This window comes from Chiloscyllium plagiosum, chromosome 2 (genome assembly GCF_004010195.1).
Source record: "Chiloscyllium plagiosum isolate BGI_BamShark_2017 chromosome 2, ASM401019v2, whole genome shotgun sequence".
In the NCBI taxonomy this organism is placed as follows: Eukaryota; Metazoa; Chordata; class Chondrichthyes; order Orectolobiformes; family Hemiscylliidae; genus Chiloscyllium; species Chiloscyllium plagiosum.
In genome coordinates this window covers 130,052,584-130,079,963 of record NC_057711.1, presented here as the reverse complement: position 1 = coordinate 130,079,963, position 27,380 = coordinate 130,052,584, and the positions used below count along the sequence as shown (strand labels likewise).

At 44.6% G+C, this 27,380-nt stretch overlaps 1 protein-coding gene across 4 annotated transcripts in view; it reads left to right on the top strand.

The window, feature by feature from the left end:
• LOC122563891 (coiled-coil domain-containing protein 192-like) overlaps positions 1 to 27,380 on the top strand; it is a 121,816-nt gene that overhangs the window by 70,818 nt on the left and 23,618 nt on the right. For all 4 annotated transcript variants that reach the window (XR_006315769.1, XM_043718125.1, XM_043718115.1 and 1 more), the window contains 3 exons: positions 5,820 to 5,951; positions 20,274 to 20,330; positions 23,776 to 23,908. Coding sequence is in view for 3 of the 4 variants with exons in the window: in XM_043718125.1 (XP_043574060.1) it covers positions 5,820 to 5,951; positions 20,274 to 20,330; positions 23,776 to 23,908 (322 nt within the window). In the remaining variant the exon portion in view is untranslated. The remainder of the gene's footprint in view (positions 1 to 5,819; positions 5,952 to 20,273; positions 20,331 to 23,775; positions 23,909 to 27,380) is intronic.

The window sequence follows — 27,380 nt, the reverse complement described above, 5'->3', positions numbered from 1 at the left end:
GTGCAAGACATCGCATTTGCTCACGTTGAGTTTCATCAGCCATTTTCTGGACCACTCTCCTAAACTGTCTAAATCTTTCTGCAGCCTCCCCACCCCCTCAGAGCTACCTGCCTGTCCGCCTAACTTCGTATCCTTGGCAAACTTCACCAGAATGCCCCCCAGTCCCTTCATCCAGATCATTAATATATAAAATGCGCAGAGGCAGTGGACACATGAGAACACTCCCACCTGAATGTTTCCTTCCAAGCCTCACACCATCCTCACTTGGAAATATATCACTGTCCCTTCAGTGCCGCTGTGTCAAAATCTCTGAACTTTTCTTCCAAAAATAATATGGGTATTCTTACACTGCAATAACTCCAGCAGTTTAAGAGACAGCTTACCACCATGTTCTCCGGCAGTTAAGGAGGGGCAGTAAATGCTGGCCCAGTCAACATCCCATAGACAATTTTTAAAAATCTGACAAATGAGGCCTATGGTAAGTGGTGAGGAAACCAACAAGACACAATACCTTGAGCAAGAAGAATTGACTTGCCAGTCAATCAGCATCTTCTTGGCACGTAAATCAGCCATAATCTCATAGAATGGTGGAATAGGCTTGGGGGTCCGAATGACCTACTCCTGTTCCTAGTTTCCTATGTTGTCCTACAGTACACATTGTTGTACAAACAACAAATGCTGGAGATCACAGTGGGTCAGACAGCATTATGGAGAGACAGTACTGACTCACTGTAATTTCCAGTAAACTAACAGCACTGACTCACTGTAAACTTAGTGAGGGCAGAATTATCTTAAAATTAGTATATAAAGAGATTTTCTCTTGCCTCCAGAGATTTCGATTCTTTGAAGTAATAATAATAATTAAAGCTACCAAAATGATCCACAGGAATGCTGAGGTGTATGGGTATCATAATTGACTACTTTCCACAAATACTCATGAGCTACCTTGCGATAACCACTAAGGCTGTTGATGGATTCAGAACTATAAGATTGATGGTGAAGTTTCTTACTTTGCACTGATTAGGACAGATGCAAGAATGCCAAATTTAAAAGGAACCAACAATTTATACGGTGAACAAATCACTGCAGAGGCTAGAATCTGTATTGAAAACAACAAATGCTGGAAATCACAGTGGGTCAGACAACATCCATGGAGAGACAACACTGACTCACTGTAATCTCCAGCATTTGTTGGGGGTTGGGGGGGGGGGGGGCGGTGGAGTGCAGTGGTAGGAGCAGATCTTGGGCAGGGCTGGGGCAGAACTTGGCAGATGGACCCAATGACCCAATGGAGGAGAGACCTCCAGGTGCACTCTGCAGACCCATGCAATGGGAGCTGCTGGGCTGCCATTGGCCTGGGTCTCTCCCACTGCTGGCTCAATCCCAGTGGCAGTGAGATGAAGTGTGGATCATCCATTGCCTTCCCCACCACTGGTAACATTGTTGAGAGTGAAGGGTGGATATGTGACTGGAGAGTGCGATTGGTGGGGATGGAGCCCCGTAAGAGAGAAAGCAGTAGTTAGGGACAGGGATTTGGATAATGGTGAGGCGAGGGAGAAAGAAAAACTGATAATAATGGCCATTAGTGAGTGAAAATGAGCTGGTTGTGCTGAAAGCAGTCCATGTTATGACTGGGTGTGGGTAAAGGACATAGAATGTAATGAAAGGTACTATAATTATTTAACTCAATATTGAGTTCTAAAGGCAGCAGGGTCCCTCAGCATAAAATGAGGTGCTGATCTTAATTTGTGCTGAGCTTCGCTGGAACACTGCAACAAGACTGAGATAGAGATATTGGCCAGGGAACACGGTAGTGTGATAAAGTAACAGCAACTGGAAGCTCATGGTCATTGTTGTGAACAGAATGTAGGTGTTCTGCAAAGCGGCTGTCCCAGTCTGCATTTTGTTTCTCCAATATACAGTGCATACCCACTCGTACTAACCCAGCACAGCCAAATGTAGGAGATATGGAATCAGTTTTCCCTATACTATGTTTTTCCAAGATGGCGGCGGAGTAGATGGGCTGAGCTCAGCTGATCTGCCTCCACCCCAGCCTGGTGTCTCCTGTTGAATGAGGAACAGGTCCCAGCTGACCAATCCGACCCGAACTTGCCTGCTGGGTGGAGGTTCCAGGTCTTGTCCTAGTGCGGAGTTCTTGTCTCAGTGAGGAGCCCTGTCCCAGTGAGGAGCCCTGTCCCAGTGTGGAGCCCTGTCCCAGTGATGAGCCCTGTCCCAGTGATGAGCCCTGACCCAGTGATGAGCCCTGTCCCAGTGATGAGCCCTGTCCCAGTGAGGAGCCCTGTCCCAGTGTGGAGCCCTGTCCCAGTGATGACCCCTGTCCCAGTGATGAGCCCTGACCCAGTGAGGAGCCCTGTCCCAGTGAGGAGCCCTGTCCCAGTACGGAGCCCTGTCCCAGTGAGGAGCCCTGTCCCAATGAGGAGTCCTGTCCCAGTGCGGAGCCGTGTCCCAGTACGGAGCCGTGTCCCAGTGAGGAGCCCTGTCCCAATGAGGAGCCCTGTCCCAATGAGGAGCCCTGTCCCAGTGAGGCGCCCTGTCCCAGTGCGGAGCCGTGTCCCAGTGAGGAGCCCTGTCCCAGTGCGGAGCTTTGTCCCAGTGAGGTGCCCTGTCCCAATGCAGAGCCATGTCCCAGTGAGGAGCCCTGTCCCAGTGCGGAGCCCTGTCCCAGTGCGGAGCCATGTCCCAGTGAGGAGCCCTGTCCAAGTGCGGAGCCGTGTCCCAGTACGGAGCCGTGTCCCAGTGTGGAGCCCTGTCCCAGTGCGGAGCCCTGTCCCAGTACGGAGCCCTGTCCCAGTGTGGAGCCTGTCCCAGTGAGGAGCCCTGTCCCAGTGATGAGCCCTGTCCCAGTGATGAGCCCTGACCCAGTGATGAGCCCTGTCCCAGTGAGGAGCCCCATCCCAGTGTGGAGCCCTGTCCCAGTGATGAGCCCTGTTCCAGTGAGGAGCCCTGTTCCAGTGCGGAGCCATGTCCCAGTGAGGAGCCCTGTCCCAGTGTGGAGCCCTGTCCCAGTGAGGAGCCCTGTCCCAGTGCGGAGCCCTGTTCCAGTGAGGAGCCCTGTCCCAGTGAGGAGCCCTGTCCCAGTGCGGAGCTGTGTCCCAGTGAGGAGCCCTGTCCCAGTACAGAGCCCTGTCCCAGTGAGGCGCCCTGTCCCAGTGTGGAGCCGTGTCCTAGTGTGGAGCCCTGTCCCAGTACGGAGACCTGTCCCAGTGAGGAGCCCTGTCCCAGTGCGGAGCCCTGTCTCAGTGTGAAGGTCCTGTCCCAGTGAGGAGCCCTGTCCCAGTGAGGAGCCCTGTCCCAGTGTAGAGCCCTGTCGTGGTGAGGAGCCCTGTCCCAGTGAGGAGCCCTGTCCCAGTAAGGAGCCGTGTCCCAGTGAGGAGCCCTGTCCCAATGAGGAGCCCTGTCCCAGTGTGGAGCCCTGTCCCAGTGAGGAGAACTGTCCCAGTGAGGAGCACTGTCCCAATGAGGAGCCCTGTCCCAGTGTGGAGCCCTGTCCCAGTACGGAGCCCTGTCCCAGTGCGGAGCCTTGTCCCAGTGCGGAGCCGTGTCCCAGTGAGGGGCCCTGTCCCAGTGCGGAGCCGTGTCCCAGTGAGGAGCCCTGTCCCAGTGCGGAGCCCTGTCCCAGTGAGGTGCCCTGTCCCAGTGCAGAGCCATGTCCCAGTGAGGAGCCCTGTCCCAGTGCGGAGCCCTGTCCCAGTACGGAGCCGTGTCCCAGTGAGGAGCCCTGTCCCAATGAGGAGCCCTGTCCCAGTGCGGAGCCGTGTCCCAGTGAGGAGCCCTGTCCCAATGCGGAGCCCTGTCCCAGTGCGGAGCCATGTCCCAGTGAGGAGCCCTGTCCCAGTGAGGAGGCCTGTCCCAGTGCGGAGCCGTGTCCTAGTGCGGAGCCTTGTTCCAGTGAGGAGCCCTGTCCCAGTGTGGAGCCCTGTCCCAGTGAGGAGCCCTGTCCCAGTGCGGAGCCGTGTCCCAGTGTGGAGCCGTGTCCCAGTGCGGAGCCGTGTCCCAGTGCGGTGCCCTGTCGTGGTGAGGAGCCCTGTCCCAGTGTGGAGCCGTGTCCCAGTGTGGAGCCGTGTCCCAGTGTGGAGCCGTGTCCCAGTGTGGAGCCGTGTCCCAGTGTGGAGCCCTGTCACAGTGTGGAGCCGTGTCCCAGTGTGGAGCCCTGTCGTGGTGAGGAGCCGTGTCCCAGTGTAGAGCCGTGTCCCAGTGTGGAGCCGTGTCCCAGTGTGGAGCCCTGTCACAGTGTGGAGCCTTGTCCCAGTGTGGAGCCGTGTCCCAGTGTGGAGCCCTGTCCCAGTGTGGAGCCTTGTCCCAGTGTGGAGCCGTGTCCCAGTGTGGAGCCTTGTCCCAGTGTGGAGCCCTGTCCCAGTGTGGAGCCGTGTCCCAGCGTGGAGCCCTGTCCACGTGTGGAGCCCTGTCCCAGTGCAGAGCCCTGTCGTGGTGAGGAGCCCTGTCCCAGTGACGAGAGTTTCTGCAGACAGTCTCATTTAAGCTTGGCCGTCTCCATTCAGCATTCTTATAGTTCAGGCAATAATTAGCAAAGAGCAGATTCGGATATAAAAATGAAGAAGAAATTTTAATTCCTCCTGAACAACTCTCTGGCCAAGAAAACTAACATTTTCTAAGCGTGAAGTTTCATTCAATTAGTTTTTAATAACTGCCTTAAACTATGAAAAGAAATATAAAAGTTTTCTTTTCTGACTTTTTAAATCTATTTTGATACCATCTTTCTTTCCTATTCATTTAGTCTTGTGTTCTTGATATGAATTGACTGCTCTAACTCTCCTTGCTGGTTGAGGGTCTGTATGTTTCAGTAAAGATTTGTCAATTTGACTATTTAGGAAGATTAAGAAATATTGAAACTAGGAACCAGAGTGGGCCACATGACTCCTTGAGCCTGCTCCACTATTCAGTATGATAATTGCGCTCAATATCCGAATCCTGTCCTCCCCCCATATCGCCTGGTGCCTTTAGCTACAGGAGCTAATGTCTACCTCCTTTGTGAAAACACAATGTTTTGGCCTCAACCACTTCCTGTGGTAGTGAATTCCACAGGCTCACCATCCTCCTATGTGATTCAACCTCTTCACATACATCTGTCGTCCCATCCCAGGAATCAGTCTGGTAAACCTTCTCTACGCTCCCTATAGAGCAAGAACATCCTTCCTCAGATAGGGAGACCCAAACTACATAGTATTCCAAGTGTGACCTCATCATTGCCTTGCACACTTGCAGCAAGACATCCTTATTCCTGTTCTCAAACCTTCATGCTTTGAAGACCCACATCAGTTTAGCTTTTCTACTGCCTGCTGCACCTGCACACATCCTTACAGTGAGTGGATGTATCTACTGCTGCCTGCCTTGCCTCTGATTACTTGGAAAGTTTGGTTAGAATGGATTTCTGATTACCTCGGGCTCCATAACAAAAAGGTAGGTGCTGTCATTTGTGTAAGCTGGTCCTGGATAATAACTTTTTGTTGCAACAGGTGATTAAATCCGCTTTCAGCATTGATTTGGACATCATATTTCATAGTAACCGTTCAGGAATTATTGTCAATTCGCTAAAGTAACCTCGACATTTAGCAGAGACTTATGACTTGAGATGGGAATAAAAACCTACATTATGGCAAAGCCATATACGGCAGACATCGCGTCTTAACTCATTCCACATAAACGGCCACAGATAGGCTGTGACAATCTTTGACTGGAATCCTTATTAATGCAAATGAAATCAGATAATTCTAGAACATGGAGTTCTTCGACCAGAAAGATAATCTAACGCTTGTGTTTATTTGCTGTTTATATTGCAGCTGGTTGAAGTGGAAGAATGCAGACTGCAGCTCAGTGAGCAGGTCATGTGGCTGGAAGAGCGACTAGAGGTCATGAGAAACAAGATAAAGTCTGCAAGCTTTTATGAGGAAACGATTTGTGTCAAAGAGAAGGTATGAAAAGCATTCCTCTTGATGAAATTTACTAATCTTTTAAAGATGCATTTTACAATAAAGATTTGGCCATCAATTTCAAAAATAAAATTCTGAGCAATCCTGCAAGAATGGTCAGTGAAATATGGGTTGGATCAATCTGTAATACAGAGAATTCACACATATACCCGCTCGGAAATCATTCAAATTTAACTCCTTTCGTTTTCTGCAAACTGAAAAAAAACTAGAAATCAGATTCTCCTTCTATAAAAGAGGGCATCTTTGGGATGTACATCTACAAATGTACATTGCCTCACAGCGCCAGGGACCCGGATTCAATTTTTGCCTCAGGTGACTGTCTGTCTGGAGTTTGCACATTCTCCCCGTGTCTGCGTGGGTTTCCTCCGGGTGCTCTGATTTTCTGCTGCAGGCCAGATGAACTAGCCATGCTAAATTGCCCATAGTGTTAGGTGCATTAGTCAGGAGTAAATGTTGGGGAATGCGTCTGGGTGGGTTACTCTTCAGAGGGTCGCTGTGGACTTGTTGGGCTGAATGGCCTCTTTCCATACTGTAGGGAATCTAATCAACAAATGCTGCTGTGTAGCGATGTGGTAGGAGGAAGTAGATGAGGATATTTGTGAGAAGGCCCAGGACAGACTGGCCCTTGGTGGGTCAAGGTTTCAGATGCTGCCAGCAGTGGATGGGTCTGAAAAGTACCAGCTCTGGTCGGCACACTGGTTTCTCAATTTCATTCCCCATCACTGGCTATTTTCATTCAGGTGGGATTCAGATCCCACAACATCCTCCAGATTGATGCTCGGAGAGCTCATTAAGAGCCTGACGGAGGGAGATCTGGAGAGGTCATGAGTCACATGAGTTACACACTTAACCCTTTTCAGAATATCTAGAGGGGAGCACCAATAGAGGATCTGGGACTTTCTTCAAAACTCTCTGTACCACCAGAGCCACTGACTGGTCCAGCACACCTTGAGTATGGTTTCAGTATGACTGTATAACCTGCTATGAGCCATAGAAGAGCCCAAGTTCTTGCATCTGTCAGTCACAGGGGTGAACAAGAGCTGGACAGACTCCCTCATTCTCGCTCATTTACATCGAGGGCCGAAGGGCCTGTACTGCGCTGTAATGTTCTAATGTTCTCATAAGCCTGTACTGCCTTAGAGATTTCGGATATGACGGAACACATTGTCTGCTTCTGTTCCAGGTAGACCCTCATTTGTATTGACCCCATTAGTTCCTGCACCTGGGCAGGGTATGCCTCCTACTTCTGATGAAGGGATTATACCCGCAACATCAACTCTCCTGCTTCTTGGATGCTGCCTGACCTGCTGTGCTTTACCAGCACCACATTCTTGAATCTGATCTCCAACATCTGCTGTCCTCACTTTCTCCTAATCTCCTACTTTGTCAGCTGCTCCTTTGCCCTGATGATATGTTTATCACCCAGGGGCACCCCATCTATTAGGATTACACGCTAAATATTCTATCTCTATCCTTGCTTTGCAGCTGCTAATTGTAAATCAATTTCTACATCAATCAAAGTCTCATCTGGAATATATGGAATGTTCAATGGTGCACTTGTGAGGTGTGGTAGTGCTTTTTCTGTTCCTTGCTGTCTTGGGACAATGAGGGTCTCTACACATGGATGGATGCACCTCCCAGAAATTTATGAAGAGATCATGACAACTCGACTTGGAGAGCAGAAATCTACACATTGCTGAGGCTACCCAATGGAAAACCAATGCTTGGCTTGGCATTCAGTGAGACAAGGTGGATGCCTGCTCCCACTCATTACGGGCAGTGCTCTGATCACCACCTGCATCCTGACTGTCCAGTTCACCAGGCTGACTTCCTCCCAGTGAGTGTTCCTGGCTATTTCCATTGCTTAATTGACTAATAGGAATTATAACCTTCTCCACTTGGGCCCTCTTCTGCACAGTTCCCCTTTCTCCTTCAAGAAGGAGGTAGAGCCAGGTAAGGCATTGCTGTCCTTCTGGCCATCATTATCGCTTTGACATTAGCAGTTATATGTCCCCGCACTGACAAGTATCCAACAGTACTGTGGTTAGAAGTCTATCTGATGGGCCTTTACATATTTGTTGTTATTAGGATTACACTCTAAATATTCTATCTCTATCCTTGCTCTGCAGCTGCTAATTGTAACTCCATTTCTACATCAATCAAAGGCTCATCCTCATAAATATAATTTCTATTGAGGGCATGGAACTGATCATGTTCACGTTCCCCATTCATGATCAGAAAATTTATCCTCTCAAAAAAATCTATCCGTCATCAAGAGTTACGGGAAAAGTGGATGTAAGGAATGTTGGATCAGCCATGATCCTATTGAATGATGGAGTAGGTTCGAGGGACTGAATGGCCTCCTCCTGTTCCTGTTTCTTATGGTCTTACCTCAGTTAATAATGGAATCTTGCAATGTTGAAATCCTCAAACCCATATCCTCCCATTCTCTGATCCACTAAATTGGTTCACTGGAACATTGCCTCAAATGTTCTTAATTCACATCTCACAGTGACCTTTCCAAATGTGACAAAGCATGCATTTTAGTTTGCAAGATGAAAATATAAACTTTATAACAAATGAAAACTTTTATTGCAATGTATAAATGTAAATGGTTAAATTAAAACAAGTATTGAGTATGAAATTAAGTTATTGGGTGAAGATTACTTTCAGAATCTTGAAAATAAACCTATTTATGATTTTATTATACATAGTGCACAGAGAAAGCCTTTTGGCATTATGGAATTTATTGGCATCTTATACATTAATAACATGAAGTTTGGGCTAGTCTCTGCAAGTGTTTGCAAGATGAAGTCATTGAAGAATTGGCTTTGCTCCCTTTTGAAAGGCTGCTCAGTTGGCTTTGTCCATTTTACATTTTATTTCACTCCACTACAAAATTAATTTTTAACTATGTTACAGTGAACAAAATGTACACAACTGTATAATTGAGCATTAACAATGCATTGAACACATGAAATTCTGTAAAGCATTCTACCAAGTCAGTGTGTAATCCAAGCTCATGTACCTGAAAACTAGCACTCATCAGTAGTTGAGTCTAGAATGTTAGCTGCAAAGTCAGTGACCTTGTACTGAAAACAACAAATACTGGAGATCACAGCAGGTCAAGCAACATCCATGGAGAGAGAGAGATCAAGCTAACGTTTCAGGTCCGATTCAATCAGTGACCTTGTCTGCTCAGTGAGAGCTGGAATTGTGTTGCTCTGTTTAATTGCCAAGTATTGTTTAAAATTCCATTTATTTTCCACTCATCTTGAAAGTACTGGAAACCAACCATCAGCTGAATACATGTGTTGAAGTAAACCATAAATTACTGCTAGCATTAATTTACCCTGTGAGACATGCCAATTATAGTTTTAGCTTGTATTGAACAATATTTGTATTGTACCAATTCAGAAACAAATACAGCACATCTGTTCAGTTGTGAGTAAGAACAGCCCACTATTTCACACAAGTGTTGTAGAAATTACTTACGGTTACATAGTATTTTTTTGGAGGGGTGAGTGCAGACCTCAATATCAAGACCCTTTGTCCTTTTTAAACCTCTGATTTAAGAATTGAAGGTTTGAAGAAATTGATTTCTGATATGAGGCGATGCTCATGCCAAGAAAGGGATGGAGTTAACATACTGACTTTTACATTCACGTCAGTTTGAAGAAAGGAAATGGTGAAGACACAGGTAAGCCTTCATGATGTGGAAAACTGCTTTCTTAGTATTTTTAAGATGTATTTCATCTTGAAAAATTTGGAAACTATGTTTACAGAAACATCTAACTGCATTTTTAAAAATAATCAATCAGCAACTTGTGGTGTAATTTTTTTCATAATATATTTTTATTAAGAAAAAATAGATTTTTAAATATTACAACAAATACAAAACAATGCAATTCAAAACAGTACAAAAATAGTATGGAAGCACAGTCTTCCGGATCCTTCCTTTTTTTAAGGATAAGTGAAATATTGGCCTCTCTCAGAGATGGTGGGAGACAAACATTACTGTATGAATCATTAAACATATTCAACATCGGGCCTGACAGTATATTTATAAATTCCTTATGGAATTCACTGGGAAGTCCATCAGGACCGGGCGCCTTTCCACTCTGAAGCTGCCTCACAGCTTCCTGCACTTCTTGCTCTGATAATGGGGCATTGAGAAAGGACTGTTGTTCGGGAGTCACACCCGGGAGCTTCAGATCTCTAAAAAAGGATTCCATTTTGGCCTGCCTCTCCTCACAATTCTCAGACTGATATAGCTTAGAGTAGAATCTCTGGAACGCCACATTAATCATTTTAGAATCACATGTTAGGTTCCCAGACCCTTCCCTAATCACTGTAATGGTTTGTGGGGCACTTCTCTTTCTGGCAAGGTATGCTAAGTATTTGCCTGGCTTGTCACCATGCTCGTATAGACTTTGCTTTGCGAAAGCCAGCTCCTTCTTTGCCGTCTGCGTGAGCATGGAATTTAGTGCAGACCGCTGTGCCGTAATCCTCTGTAGTTTGACCAACGAGGGTCTGTCAAAATAGGCTTCTCGGCTGCCTTCAACCGTGCTTCAAGGAGACGTTGCTGCTCACCCTTCTGCCGCTTCCTACTGGTGGAATATGAAATAACTAACCCTCTGGCATAAACTTTGGCAGTTTCCCAGAGAATAGATGAGCTATTAACCGAGCCTATATTGATGTCTAGGGATGCCCGAAATTCCCTGGAGAAATACTCCAAAAACTTGCTGTCCATGAGAATAAAGGGGTCCATTCACCAGTACCTTGAATCCACTGTAACATCCTTAATTTTAACCATGAGGTACACTGGACCATGATCAGAGATGGCAATATTACCAATCATACAGGATACCACCAGATCCAGGGTTACCGCAGGGGTCAGAAAAAAATCAATCTATCTGACATCTATGCGGATTGGAGAAAAATATGAAATCCCTACCTGTAGGGTGGAGACACCTCCAGACGTCCACGAACCCTAATTCCCCACACAAACCCAATAACTGTTTAGTTTGTGCAAAGGGTATCGAGGGACCTTTAGGCAATCTGTCTACTGTGGGGTCCATGAGGCAGTTAAAATCTCCCCCTATAATGATGTGCCGAGACTTGAGACTTATCAGTTTAGAAAAAGAATCTACCAAGAATTTAAGAGGATGAGCTGGGGGGCAATAAACATTTAAAATGCCATATTCTTCCCCATTTATCAAGGCTTTAAGAATTACAAACCTCCCATATGTGCCTTTAACACATTCCAACAATTTCAATGAGAGGTTTTCCTTACCAATATAGCCACTCTCCTACTTCTGGTATTAAATTATGAAAAATAAACTCGGTCAAAGCCATTCTGCTGTAATTTCAGATGCTCCTTGTCATCCAAATGTGTCTCCTGTAACAAAGCAATATCCACCTTCTCCTTTCTAAGACTCAAGAGTACCTTCTTCCTCTTAATTGGTGAGTGACTTCCCTTGATATTCCAGGTACACCATTTAATCAAATCATTAGCCATAATCTTCTGCAATTACATTTAAATTCCAGAGAGGAGGAACCCCAACCACAAATTGCTGAGCCTTAGTGTCGCATGGTCCACCAAATATAAAAACCACATAAACTAAAACCACTACATTTAACAAACATACAAAATTATTAAAAATAAAAAACAAAAACCAGAAAACAAACCAACATATAAAGCGCCAATAGCGCTGAGTAGGGGAACTCGCCCCCTGCCCGGAGGGGGGCCACTACGTCCCGAACTGTCCATAAATAGGCATCTAACCATCTCAACCACCTTCACTTCTCCCAGCTAGAGCCGCATCACAAGCACAAGCTAAAAAGAATAAACACCCCATAGAATATCAATATGAATAAAAAAAATTATTTCATAAAAAAAGGGAATAAATTCCCCACCCATCCTTTGGTATATCCTAACTTAGAAATTTAAAATGTACATCTTAACCACCGCCAGACATAGTTTGAACCAAATTATTATCAATAGAGGAAAAAAAGGGGGAAAACAAAGCTCCAACCTGATTTCCTTCATTTCTTTTACAGAAAAGATAGACACATACCCAAGCAACAATATTTATACAAACTACAATTGTTTAAATTAGGTTAGTTTGTCCACAAAGTCTCTTGCCTTCTCCGATGTGTCAAAGAGATGCATGGATGATCTTGAAAAGGTGATCTGAAGCACTGCCGGATATCTCAGGGAGTACTGACTACCAAGCTCCTTCAGTCTTCTCTTGACACCATCATACGATTTTTGTTTCTGGATCACCGCCTGCTGAAAAGTCCTGAAAAAACATGATCTTAGACCCCTCGTAAATTAGGGCCTTTGAATCCTTCCCCTGGAGTCTGGAAGCCTCCATTATGGGTGGCACGGTGGCACAGTGGTTAGCACTGCTGCCTCACAGCGCTAGAGACCCGGGTTCAATTCCCGCCTCAGGCGACTGACTGTGTGGAGTTTGCACGTTCTCCCCGTGTCTGCGTGGGTTTCCTCCGGGTGCTCCGGTTTCCTCCCACAGTCCAAAGATGTGCAGGGTCAGGTGAATTGGCCATGCTAAATTGCCCGTAGTGTTAGGTAAGGGGTAAATGTAGGAGTATGGGTGGGTTTCGCTTCGATGGGTCGGTGTGGACTTGTTGGGCCGAAGGGCCTGTTTCCACACTGTAATGTAATCTAATCTAATCTGTAATCTAATCTGTAATGACTCTCTCCTTATCCTGGTAATGATGGAACCGCACCAGGAAAGGATGAGGGCGTTGACCCAGACCTGACCTCTGTGCTGCGACCCAGTGAGCCCTCTCTATCTTCAATCCTCTCATGCTAGTCTTCAAGTCAAGGAATTTTGGAAGCCAATCTTTAACAAATTCCGCAGGCCGCTCACCTTCCTTACCCTCAGGCAGACCGATGATCTAAATGTTTTTTCTCCTGACCTTGTTTTCAAGATCATCCACTTGGTCACGCAAATTCCGAACCTGCGTCTTCAGGGCTTGGATCTCATCCTTGGATGAACTGGCATCAGCTTCCACCACCGTGACCCTGTGCTCCACCTCATCCGTCCCCTTCTCCAGGTCTCCCAGCTGCTGCTCATGCTTCTGCAGCATGAGAGAGACTGGAGCCAGCTTCTCTTCAATCTGTTTCCCCAACATCTCGCGAGATTTCGAGAGCTGGTTCACCAGGTCCTGGAGAGTAATCGGCTCCGAGGCTGCTGCAGGCTGAGCTGCAGGCCCGGTCTCAGATGCTCCTCCTCCCTTTTTAGGCATTTCTGGACAGCTGAAAATACAGGTACTTTCCAACGCCCCAAGAAATCCTGATGACCTGGGTTGGGTGGGTTAAAGGACCGTCCTGCTCCTGTTGCGATGCGAAGCTCTACAGTGGGATCTTCTCAGATCGCCGCCATCTTAGATCCCCGTGGTATAATGTTTTTAAAGAGAGGAAAGTGGAATGAATACTCACTGTGCTTCAGTACAGGGCAACTATATTGTAAGCTCCTTTACACATACCTCACATCCTGCAAGAACTTGTATTTGAATCAAATATACATTAGCTGTCTCCATAAGACAGGAATAGGCCATTCGTGCCCTTGAGCCTGCTCCACCATTCAATAGGATCATGGCTGATCCGATGTTCCTCATGCCAACTTTCCCGCCCTATCCCCAGAGCCCTCGATTCCCCAACTGATCATGAATCATTCTATCTCAGCCTTTCATACACATTCAGTGTCCCAGCTCCTACTGTTGTCTGGGTGTGAGAATTCCATGGACAGTCAACTCTCAAAGAGAAAAAAGCATTCTCCTAATCTCAGTCTCAAGCAGGAAATCAATGCTGTTTATATTTTGTCTTCGAGTTCCAGTCTCCCTACAAGTTTAAAAATCCACTTTGCCTCCATCCTGTTAGGCGCCTCAAAATCACATCTGTTTCAATAAAGTCACATCTAATTCTTCAGAATCTAATGAGCATAAGCCAAACATACTTGATCATTCCTCCTCCCTGGACGTCAGTCCAGTGTTTAGGAATGGCTCAGCGGTTAGCACTTTTGCCTGACAGCATCAGGGATCCCGGTTCAATTCAACCCTCGGGTGACTGTCTGTGTGGAGTTTGCACATTCTCCCTGTGTCTGTGTAAGTTTTCTCCGGGTGCTCTGGTTTCTTCCCACAGTCCAAAGATGTGCAGGTCAGGTGATTAGCCATCCTAAATTGCTTATAATGTGCAGGCTAGGCGGAAATAGGGTTAGAGGGATGGGGTGGGTATGGGTGGGATGCTCTTTCAAGGGCTGGGGTAGACTCAATGGTCTGATGGCCTGCTCCCATTGTGTAAGGATTCTGTGAACTGTCCCTGAAATGAACACAGTACTATTGTCTAACTAAGGTCCTGTATTTCTGTAGCAATGCGTCCCTGCATTTATATTTAATTTGCCCTGGTAGGAAATGTTTGCCTTTCTAATTACTTGCTGTACCTGCAACCTTGTGATTTGTGTACGAGGATATACTGAACCTTCTGAGCCGTAACGTTTTACAATCTCTCTCCATTCAAACGATGTGCTGCTTTTTGATTTCTCCTGTCAAAATGAACAAATTCACGTTTTTGGTTCAAGGATAGAATGAACTGCCAGAAGAAATAGTAAATGCAGGTACAATTACAACAGTAAAAAGGCCTTTAAATAGCTACATGAATCACAGCACAAACTGAAGGAACATCTCATCTTCAGACTGGGCACTTTATCGCCTTCTGGACTTAATATTGAGTTCATTACCTTCAGATTGTGAACCAAGTCCCATTCCTTCCCCCTCTTTCAGCTTTACTTGTTGTATTCTTGTCACCGTGTCCTCTCTCCCCTCCCCCCACCCCAGTGGGACTGTCTCTCCTTCCCCAGTCTGGCAGTTACACACACCATTGTTCTGCCAATCTAACATTCCGACCATCTAATCTACACTGTCGGCGGCCTCTCTCCCCAAGCAACTTCCCCCTCACTACAGCATAAATGCTGACTCTCCACACTTCACATCAGCTCTGATGAAGACTCATCTAGGCTCAAAACATTAGCTTGCTCTCTCTCTCTCTATGGATGCTGTCCGACCCACAGTGTTGTTTTCAGTAGTTCAACACAATCTCATGGCCTGCCATATCCCCAACTGTACCATTAGCATCAAGCCAGAGGATCAACCTGGTTCAATGGAGAGTGCAGGAGGGCATGCCAGGAGCAGCACCCGGTATATCTAAAGATGAGGTGTCAACCTGGTGAAGCTACCAAACAGGACTACTTGTGTACCAAACAGCATAAGCATCAAGTGACAGCAGAGCTAACGGATCAGATCTCAGCTCTGAAGTCCTGTTATATCCAGTCGTGCATAGTGGTGGACAATTAAAATAACTAATAGGGGTTAGCAGGCTCCACAGTTATCCTCATCCTCAATGATGGAAGAGCCCAGCACATCAGTTCAAAAGATAAGGTTGAAACCTTTACAACTATCTTCAGGCAGAAGTGCTGAGTGGAAGATCCATCTCAGTGTCCTCCAGTGGTCCCCAGCATTGCAGATACCAGTCTCCAACTAATTCGAGTTACTGCACGAGATAACAAGAAACGGTTGGAGGCACTGGATATTCCCAAAGCTATGGGCCCTGAGAAAATTCCAGCAACAGTACTAAAGACGTGTGCTCCAGAAATTGCCGCTCCCCTAGCCAAGCTCTTCCAGTACAGATACAACACTGGCATTTACTTGACAATGTGGATGATTGCCCAGGTATATCCTATAAACAAAAATAGGACAAATCCAACCTGGCCAATTACTGCCCCATCAGTCTACTCTCAATCATCAGTAAAATGATGGAAGGGATCATCAACAGTGCTATCAAGCAGCACCTGCTCAGCAATAACCTGTTCAGTAACACCCAGTTTGGGTTTTCCTATGGCCACTCAGTTCCTGACCTCATTACAACCTTGGTTCAAACATGGACAAACATGTTGAATTCCAGAGGGGAGGTGAGAGTGATAGCCTTTGATATCAAGGCTGCATTTGACTGAGTGTGGCATCAAAGAGTCCTGGCAAAACTGGAATAGATGGGTATCAGGGGCAAACTCTCCACTGGTTAGAGTCATACTTGGCATATAGAAAAATGGCTGTGGTTGTTGGAGGTCAGTCACCTCAGCTCCAGGACATCGCTGCAGGTGTTCCTCAGGGTAGGGTCCTCGGCTCAGACATGTTCAGCTGCTTCATCAATGACCCTCCCTCCATCATAAGGTCAAAAGTGGGGATGTTCGCTGATGCATCAATCACAACCCCTCAGGTAGTGAAGCAGTTCAAGTTCAAATGCAGAAAGTGCTGGACAATATTCAGACTTGGGTTGTCAAGTGTAAAGGAACATCCATGCCACACAAATGCCAGCAATGGGCCTGTCCAGAAAGAGAATCTAACCACTGTCCCTTGACATTCAATGGCTTTGCAATCACTGAGTGTAGATAACAATATGTTTGATGGTACAGACTCAATGATATGAAGAATCTGTACTGTACGATTTCATAATTCTGTAAGCTTACATTGATTAAAAAAAACTAAATATTAAAGGGATCACCTATTAGAGCACAACAAACAATTTAAATGTTTGCCTTGGTTAGAAACCAGGAATGCTCTTGTAGACCCCACCTTCCAGGGAGGTAGGCATTGCCAGATGTCTCATTCACCAGATGGGGGAGCTAGAAGTATGTTCTCGATGTGTAATCATCTCTTCCATTAGCTTCTGGATTAGTGGTGCTGGAAGAGCACAGCAGTTCAGGCAGCATCCAAGGAGCTTTGAAATCGACGTTTCGGGCAAAAGCCCTTCATCAGGAATAAAGGCAGTGAGCCTGAAGCGTAGAGAGATAAGCTAGAGAAGTGTTCCGAGGCGGAAGATGAGGCGTTCTTCCTCCAGGCGTCTGGTGGTGAGGGAGCGGCGGTGAAGGAGGCCCAGGACCTCCATTTCCTCGGCAGAGTGGGAGGGGGAGTTGAAATGTTGGGCTACGGGTCGGTGTGGTTGATTGGTGCGGGTGTCCCGGAGATGTTCCCTAAAGCGCTCTGTTAGGAGGCGCCCAGTCTCCCCAATGTAGAGGAGATTGCATCGGGAGAAACGGATATAATAAATGATATTAGTGGATGTGCAGGTAAAACTTTGATGGATGTGGAAGGCTCCTTTAGGGTCTTGGATAGAGGTGAGGGAGGAGGTATGGGCACAGGTTTTACAGTTCCTGCGGTGGCAGAGGAAAGTGCCAGGATGGGAGGGTGGGTTGTTGGGGGACGTGGACCTGACCAGGTAGTCACGGAGTGAATGGTCTTTGCAAAAGGCGGAAAGGGATGGGGAGGGAAATATATTCCTGGTGGTGGGGTCTGTTTGGAGGTGGCGGAAATGTCGGCGGATGATTTTTACCTCTTCCATTAGCTTGTCTGGAATTCATTTAGTCAATTGGCCTGTAATTTCCCATTCTTACAGAAATATTATTTCTAAAGATCAGCTGTCTACATCCCATGGCAGAGCCCAGAAAGCTATTCAAAATAAAAGGAATTGACCCATATACAAGAGACTCCAGTGATAAATTTGATAATCCCTACAGACACTGCGTTTATGATGTTGTAATGTAATGCAGGTTGCATGCCAACTTTGTGCTGCTTGCTGTTTGAAATGATCCCAGTGATCAACCCGGTTCTAACTGTTGACTGGGTGGATTTTCCAACAGGGGTCCAATACCATGATTAGTTAGCACCACCACAGTCTGCACCTGTGGTGAGGAATGGCTGCATTGTACTTGGAGCAGGTGCTGGCAGTCAGGAGCTGTGTCATGCTGATTGAGGGACAGCGCTGTTTTCAGATGTTGCAAATGACCCTTCCTGGAGGAGTTGGAAGGTCAAAGAGATGTCGTGTAGCTACAGTGGACTAGAAGGTCTGCTAGGTTCTTGTTCAAAAGTACTGGGAGCAATTAACCATAAGGGTCAATGCCAGGAGTCAAGATTTAAGAACATGGAAGCATTGTTGCAGGAAATTCATTGGCACAACACAAGTGGTCAATGTTGATGACAGTATCTTCAAATGGCAGGTTCCAGAAACCGCATCAGAGCACATCTCAACTCATCACATCCCTATTAGTGACTTACCTACACTCTCTATCAATCCCCAGCCCAGTTATACTTTCTTCCAAGCTCTTCCATCAGGCAGAAGATACAGAAGCTTAAACACATGTACCAATGGGTTCAGGAACGGCTTCTTCCCTGCTTTTATTAAACTGCAGAATGGATCTCTCTAACTTCAAATAATGTTGGTCTTGCTATGTGCCTCTCCTGTGTAGCTGTAACCTTGCGTGTCTTACTCTGTCAAAACACCCTATGATCTGTATGCTCTTGTTTGCTATGATCTGTCTGTACCCCTCACAGAACAGAACTTTTCACTGTACTTAGGTACATGTGATAACAATAAACCAAACCAAACCAAATCATACCAAACAGTCAAATGTTCTGTCACACCCTCAAACACTTAATATTGCTGGTATTGTAAAACCCATGTCTCATAATTTGTACATCCTGCCAATTTTTACCTGATTTTTCAACCCAGGCAGCCATAACATCCAAACTGATTGTGTGACTGTCACTGATGCATTTCATTCTCTCAGGTACAGCAAGGTATGCTCATTAGTGTACACAGTAGGAGCTCAGCGGAGATAGCAGTTCATAAACTCTCTGGCTATTGCTGAGGCTACGTCACCAATAAAAGAGTGGAACCTATGAAAGGTGACAGTTTGATCATATTGAATTCTCCTCCTCACATTCTGTCACCCCCTCATCCCAGACCATTTTTGGATTTATATGCTATCAGAGGTGTCAGTGTCAATCTGTTAGTTACTCCCTATTCACATCAGAACGTCACCTTTCTGCTTTCTTCTTTCAGATACTAACTTGCCAGGCTATGGAGTAACAGCATGACAACAGTAACGAAGAAGAAGTACCATCAGGCATCTGCTCAGAAAATGAAACTGCACATAATTTAGGGAATAGCTTCTGGGTGGAATCTGTACAAAATGTGATGCCAGGCACAGGGGAGAAGGATAGTACAAGTGCTAGTTCATCAAATGGCAAAAATTGCAGATGAGTTCTGCAGCAAAAAATCAAAAGGAGCACTTCATTGAGGATGCCAGCAGGAGAAACTGAATGTTACATGTGAAAGAAATGCCTGGTGCATTGGTGAATCTGTAGAAAACCTGCTGTTGCTGTTAAGAAACATGGCAGAATTCAGCACTGACATGGCACAAGATTCTGTGTAGATCTTGGAAGCATGGACAATCATGGAAGCAACGACCAACTCCATCTGCACAATGGACCAATGTTCCTTCTAATTTGTGTTTGCTATGTTTAACAATTGGTTGCACTTTGTGGTCCCTTTAGGATTGATGTGTGGCTATGTACAAGCACATCTTAAACAGAACATTACTTCTGTACATCTGGTATGCTCCTTGCATGGTATGTTGCTGGATGGCCACACACCTACACAGCCACAAGAGAAATTGATGGATACCCAAGCACGATACAGTGTCAAGAGTGTGGTGCTGGAAAAACAGAGCAGGTCAGGCAGCATCCGAGGAGCAGGAAAATCAACCTTTCAGGAATAATACACTATCTGCTGACCAATGTCTTATCGTAATCAACACAAGCATAATCCATCATGATCTACCTGCTGCTTTGGAAGTTTACAATGCAGGCACACCATCTCAGTTTGTTATCATGTTTGTGAGCTACAGTGTATGGGGGGTACTTGCTGTTTATTGCAGCAGTTCAGTAATCCCTCCTCCAGTATAAAAAAATGTAGCATACAAAAAGGCTAATATAGTATTTAAAGTACAGAAATAATCAGAACGTCCACCAGACAAATGAGCATGGAAAATATGTGATGTTAGTAACAGATATCATTCACAACAGATTTCTCTGGTTGCTGTTTTAAAAGTGGTGTCAAGCTTTCTAAAGTAAACCTGTTACTGCCTCCATGAAGTCAGAAGTCACAGAAATCAGAAGTCACTTCACCTGACGAAGGAGCAGTGCTCCAAAAACTTGTGATTTCAAATAAGTCTGATGGACTATAATCTGGTGTCCTGTGCGTTCTAACTTTCACCACCCCAGTCCAACACCAGCAACTCCACGTCATGCCTTGCTAAAACATTGGACTGAGCAAGTAGATACAAATATGTGGCAAAGATAATATTGCATGCTGCAAGTTTCAGGCTGTATTTCTTGGAGGGGTGCTACCTTGTGTAAAACTGATTTTCTTTTCTCCTTTTATAGTATATCCAGAGGTTAGAGGCAGAGAATAAATGTATGAAAGAACAATTAATACAATCAGTAAGTATCTTACCATTACAGTCACTTTAAATAATTTAACGTTTAACTTGATTGGGCAGGTTTACAAACCAAATAAATGTATTTCAATACAAAATAATATATTCCATTGTATATAATAATATATTCCATTGTATATAATGATATATTCCATTGTATTAATCCTTGCAGTTAATTATATCCAAATCATGAGGTTAAAATTACTGTCTCTATTAAAAAACATTTGAATCTGCTGTCTGCCACTAATGTTATGTTACTGTAGAAATTATGATGTTTGAAGTGTGTTAAAAGACAGCAATCTGTCTTGAAGATATTAAGTTGTGAATGAAGTCACACTCTTCCCTGTGGGTTATTCCTCCCTTTTTGTCTCTTGTTTTAGTTCTTCTATAGGAGCTGCCTCCTGGCTCTCTGCCTTTATTCCTGATGAAGGGCTTTTGCCCGAAATGTCGATTTTACTGCTCCTCGGATGCTTCCTGAACTGCTGTGCTCTTCCAGTACCACTAATCCAGAATCTGGTTTCCAGCATCTGCAGTCATTGTTTTTACCTCCTGTGGGGAGAAAGTGCGGAGATGCTGGAGATCAGAGCTGAAAATGTGTTGCTGGAAAAGCGCAGCAGGTCATGCAGCATCCAAGGAGCAGGAGAATCGACGGGGCTCATGCCTGAAACGTTGATTCTCCTGCTCCTTGGATGCTGCCTGACCTGCTGCGCTTTTCCAGCAACACATTTTCAGCATTTTACCTCCTGTCCCAACCTGTTTAACCTTTGTTCATGAGACAGTCCCTCCATGCCTGGGATCATCCCAGTGACCTACTGAATCAGTTCAGCAAGTATTGTCTTTGAGGTCAATCAAGAAATACAGGATTGTCAATCTAAAGGGGGGAATCGGTTTAGCTCAGTTGGCTGGATCGTTGGTTTGCAGAGCAGTGTGATGCCAGTAGTGTAGGTTCAATTCCCATCACTAGTTTGACGTTACCATGAAGGGCTCTCCTTCTCAACCACTCCCCTTGCCTGACCCTCTGGTGGCCCTCAGATTAAATCACCACCAGTCACTTCTTTGTAATAAGAGAGCAGCCCCTATGCTCTGGTCGCACTATGATGACACAATCCCACTTTATTGCTAAGAAACCTTCCACTACTTTATAGAATCCCTATAGTGTGGAAACAGGCCATTCGGCCCAACATATCCACACCGAACCTCAAAAGAGTATCCAGCCAGACCCATTCCCCTACCCCATTACTCTACATTTACACATGACTAATCCACCTAACCTGCACATCCCTGAACACTATGGGCAATTTAGCACGGCCAATTCACCTGATGTGCACATCTTTTGATTGTGGGAGGAAACCGGAGCACCCGGAGGAAACCCAGACACAGGAAAAATGTGCAAACTGCACACAGACAGTCGCCTGTGGCTAGAATGGAACCCAGGCCCCTGGCGCTATGAGGCAGCAGTGCTAACCACTGAGCCACTTTTATGTGCCATGCCTTGAAAAATGAACACACTGCTGAGTTAGGTTACAGTTGGTTCTTGCATGTTTCTGGTTGTTAGATTCCAAAAAGGACATTAAACAGTGGAAGAAGATGCAGCAAAGATTTATCGGGGTGATTCCAGAAGTGAGAAGTTATAGCTATCAGTAAAGTCTAATTTCTCTCGAAAAGAACAGGCCGATATGATTGTATAATAAATGGTTTGATAGAGTTGAAGTGAAATAAATGCCTCCACATGATAGAAGAATCCAAAACTAGAAGTCATAAATGCAAGCGATTATTAAAAGGAAATTTTGGACGAAGTTTCTCATCCAGAGAATGGGGAGCTTGCAATCTCCAGGAATATTTGAGGTGAACAGCATCAATGCATGTAAGGGAAGGTTAGGTCAGTATATGAGAAAGATAAAGGAACAGGAGGAAATGTTATTGGGATGAAATGATGAACGATGAGGGAAGGCTCATGTGGAGCAGAAACAATGGCCGACATCAGTTGGACCTTATGACTTGTATCTGTAAACACAATATGACTTGATGAGGTCCTGACACATGTCTACCAGCTACCATTCAGCAGTTGGGATGGCACTGAGAATTGAGCAGAAGCAATTCAGCTTAGACATCACTGTTTTAGAGCATCATTGCTGCATTCTGCTGGTATTATTGCTGGTTTAAGGCAATAACAAATTTGGATCCCATATTGGTTTTCCATGTTGGGAAGTTACTTCACAATGTTTCTCTTTTTCTTTGGCATGACAGTGTTAAGCTTTGAATAATGAATTTCCTTTGTGCTCCTCAGATTTAAATGGCTTAACATTCTTTCCAATATTTGAATACATTGAAAACTTTAAGGAGAATAAGAATAAAATGTACTTACCGGCTTTCCAGCTGAGTTGGTCATATCACAGTAGGGTGACTCAGGACACACTTCATTGGGCTTGTTCCAATCAGCCACTTGGAAACTGACATGTTCAGGTGTCACCTATTTTAGACACTGCACAATCTTACTGTTCATTGCTTTCAACAGAAAATATGGTTGGGTGCTGACTCAAATTAGCACTGAAGTATCTGACCTTTTTATTCACTTGTGGGACATGGGCATCACTGGCTGGGCCAGCATTTCTACTGCCCTTCCCTAGTTGCCCCTTGAGAAGGTGGGGGTGAGCTGCCTTCCTGAACTGCTGCAATCCATGTGCTGTAGGTTGCTCCACAAAACCCTTCGGGAGGGAATTCCAGGATTTTGACCCAGTGATCTGGGGCAGCACGGTGGCTCAGTGGTTAGCCATGCTGCCTCACATCACCGGTGACCTGGGTTTGATTCCCATCTCGAGCGACTGTGTGGAGTTTGCACATTCTCCCTATGTCTGCATGGGTTTCCTCCGGGTGCTCCGGTTTCCTCCCACAGTCCAAAGATGTGCATGTCAGGCGAATTGGCCATGGGAAATTGCCTGTAGTGTTAGGTATATTAGTCAGGTAAATATAGGGTAGGGAAATGGGTCTGGGTGGGTTACTCTTCGGAGGGTCGGTGTGGACTCGTTGGGCTGAAGGGCCTGTTTCCATACTGTAGAGAATCTGGTCTGATTGTTCAGATAATGTTAAAATTATCCTCAGGATATTAATGTCAAGTGGTACTGAGAGTGGGCCACATTGCTGAAGATGCCAAATGTTAATCCTGTCTGGAAACTCTGTTGAGCATTAAAACATTTATGGCACTCTCGAAAGATTTCCAGCAAGTTCTTCTAGCATCTTTATGAATACTCTCAACCTGAACCATAAAACCAGATTAATTAATCATTCCATGTGTTGCTTGTGGGACCTATTGTGTACAAAATTGTTGATGTATTTGCTTGCATAACCCCTGTCACTTCAAGTATATAATTGTAGTAAGTGTGAATTGTTGACTAAGTATTACACTGTTTATTTACCTTATTATTTGACTTTGATTTTTAATTTTAATCAAGAAACAAAAGCACAAAAAAATTGTAAAGAAGCTGCAGATTCAGCTCGCTCAAGTCAAGCAAGATGGTGCAATCAGTGTGATGGAAGCAAAGGAGAGAATTCAAACCTTGGAGAAGGAAAATCGGTCTGTCAGGGGTCAGTATGACTATTATTATAAAACAGCACTGTTGCACGTAGGCACATGTGCAATGAAACACGTTTCCTCAGAGTTCCCTGTTCAGTGTGTAATCATGGAATTCAGCTTGATAGCAATTGTATTATTTAACGTTCCACACTACTGACTGGACTTCTAGTAAGAGTGTGCCAGAAGAACTGGAGACATTTGGCCTGATCTGGCAACTTTACAGTATTTTAGTAAATCTTTATAAAGCCAGTAGATGGTAGCAAAGTACCAAGTACATCTGCATCTTTGATTGTGTTGCCAGTTATGAAATATTGAGATTTGTTTTCCTGGCTGTGTAGTGGTCCCAGAAAAAGCAGTGGGTTTCCATTTGTACTTGCACTGACTTTTTCACTAACATTGGAAAACATAAGGATATTATCCCTTTATAGTTGTGTTTTGTTTCCATCACCGGAAGCACTGGCTTGGTATAGGAGTGGAACCTTGACTGAAATAGGTTCATCAGTTCACTGCTGAGTTTGCTTTTCAAATATCTCAGTTCTAAAATAAATTTAGCTTCAAACTAATGTTCAAATGGTAGTGATGTCATTTTATGGTGCAACTAATTTGCCAAGATCACCTTGAAGAACTTTCATACCCTAAAGTGTTGGGCATATAAAGGGTTAGGTGGTTCTGAGCTGTATATTGAAATAAGTTTGAAGGTTTAATAAGAGGATTCAGTGGATAATCTCAAAACCATTCCTGATTGTGCTGTCCTTTTAGCTGTGTGCTGCTCTAATATTATCAGGAACATTAGTGACTATTACCTTGCGGAGTCTTTGTTTCCCAACATCACTATTTGAGCCATTAGTAGGTTTCCCAATGCAAACCTCTGTATCCAAAATTTAGGAAGGGAGAGAGTGGCCTGAGAGAGAAAGATGTTGAACAATTTACAGAATCACCGAAGTGTTACACCGTCAAAGGAGGTTGTTCAGTCCATCGTATCTGCACTAACCCATTCAGCAGTTTAACGTAGTGCCAAATTCCTTATTTTTCTAGAACACCTCGTTCACTTGTTGGTTCTCTGATAAGATGTTCATTTCCTGTCTTTGAAGAAGTCTGAAGCATGTAAAGTATGCATCAATTTCTGAGATAAATGAAGATAAACTTCACAGGATAGATAGGCAAATGCCTGACTAACCATAATAAAACTTGAAAGCATATGGATCACAATATGCTGCATTTTCAGTGACAATGCATGAAAGAAAGTGGCTGAGTATGATTCAGGAACAATTCTTAGTTCTTGTGGTAGACCTACCAAGGTAACATCAACTTCATCTCCAGACATTAATAGAATTACCGATGGAACTATCTTCATAGGCTCCAAGTTAATGAGGAGACAGATGCAGAGCTTCTACAAGGATACCAGTAGCTAACTTGCAGCAAGGTGGGGAAACAAGCAGTGGCTGGGGTCGCCTGGGACTTTCAATCATTCCTGATCTATCGGACACCCTTTTTCCAAATATTAGGATCTTCAGCAACGTAGAAAACTGGATGCAGAATTTTTTTCAGAAATGCTTTTGAACATTTTGTGGACTGAAATATCAAAGTAAGATGTATTATCAGTGGCTTAATTGTGAAATTGTGAAATCACAAATTTACGTCGACTATTTCCGTTATAATTTGGATGAAGATGTTTATGACTGGGATTCTCCTCTTCACAACATTGTTCAATTCTTCAACACCAGTTTCTTGGATCTGGGTTATTTTAGGCACAGGCAAACTCCCATCTGGATTCCTACTGTGAGGACAGAGCCTGTGGATGTCAGGGGACAATACTGTATTTATGTGGCTAGTTCAGTTCAGTCCCTGATCAATGTAACCCTAGGATGTTGATAGTGGGGGATTCAGTGATGGTAATGCTATGAATAGTAAGGAATATTAATTAAGTTGTCTGTTGTTGGAGATGGTAATTGCCTGGCATCTGTGCGACACAAATATTACTTGCCACTTGTCAGCCCAAACCTGGAAATTGTTCAGATCTTGTTGCATTTGAACATGGATTACCTCAGCATCTGACAATCATGGGCAGCAAGTGAACTTATTCAATCTAATCATCATGTTGTAGTAAAGGATTTTCACACTTCACATATGTCAGCAGATTCAGAGTAAAGAAAGAAATGAGCTGATCACCACTCACAGACTCATGACCTAGTCAAAAAGTAATCACCTGGTTTGAATATTGGAACTGTCTACCATGATATGAATTTGTTAGCTTCAAGTTCTCACAGATGATGTTATAGGGGAACTCTCTGAGGTGACAGGAAAGAAATTTGAGAGATTAAAGGTTCCCCAGATAAAATAATGGACCAACCAATTGGTTTCATAGGAAAAACATCAACCACAGAAAGACATTGGACAGACAAAAGATCCTTGAGGTGAAATGGTTCTTTGACCAATCAAGATGAAAATCACAATCAGGACAAACATACCTCAAGTCAAGGACATTTCAATCTTTGAAACCCAAGGGGAATACATTCCTGAAGATTTGTGCAACGTCCAAACCACCAGCATTTGTAACAGCTAGAGATTTGCGGGGTGGGGGTGTGATGGGAGTAGCAGAGGGAGATGGAGAGGTAGATGTGAAAATAGTTAAATATATGAATGTATAAAGTTTCACTGTGGGCAGAAAGCTTGGACAAGATTTTTGTTGTACAAGGGAAAGAGTTTATGTGAAGTTGCATTAATGTCCACCCAACCTGATATTGCCACTCAGTCCTGGATGAAGAATTAGAGTCTACTGTGAGGTTCTGACAAAGACAGACAGTTCCTATCTGGTTTGTGATTGTCTTTTTTACTGATATCTACCCTGACTAATGTAACTTCTATCTCTTTCTATCATTGTAATAAATGGCTTCTTGTTGTATAAGAAGAGTAACTCTTGTTAAGATTCACCTGTGGTCTGTCCTATTCCACAGAAAATTAGAAATATCCTTAGTAACATAAACAGGAAGGTTTGGGGCATTGCTGTACCTTAGCCACAAATTGCCAGTGGTTGGTTACCTGGAGCCTAGTATGACCTGGAGATTGACAGTTTGGCCTCCCTCAATAGAGCTCAGTAAGTGCATGTCAGTTGTCCTGAGTCTGACAGTCTGTCAGGGGTTGAGGGGGGGGACAGTCATTCATGCCAGCACACTTTTTACTTCCTGGCCTCCCTGCAGTGGCTACAGCTCTGTTTATTCCTTGTCTTTAACTGTTGCTTCTTCCCTTTGATCTGAGTGGATATGTCAGAAGGATTGTTATAGATCGTTGAAGTATTTCAGAGGGTTGTATACTTAAAAGCTCTTTGAACTCATCTTTGTAGTCAAACATTGTCATGCTCATTGCACATTTTCTGCAAAATAATTGTGACTTTGAAGATTATAGCAGATGAGTGCTGCTTGCTGACCTATATTACCTTTGAGTTGTCAGCAAGTTAAGGCATTAGTAATGGCAACAGTGATTGGC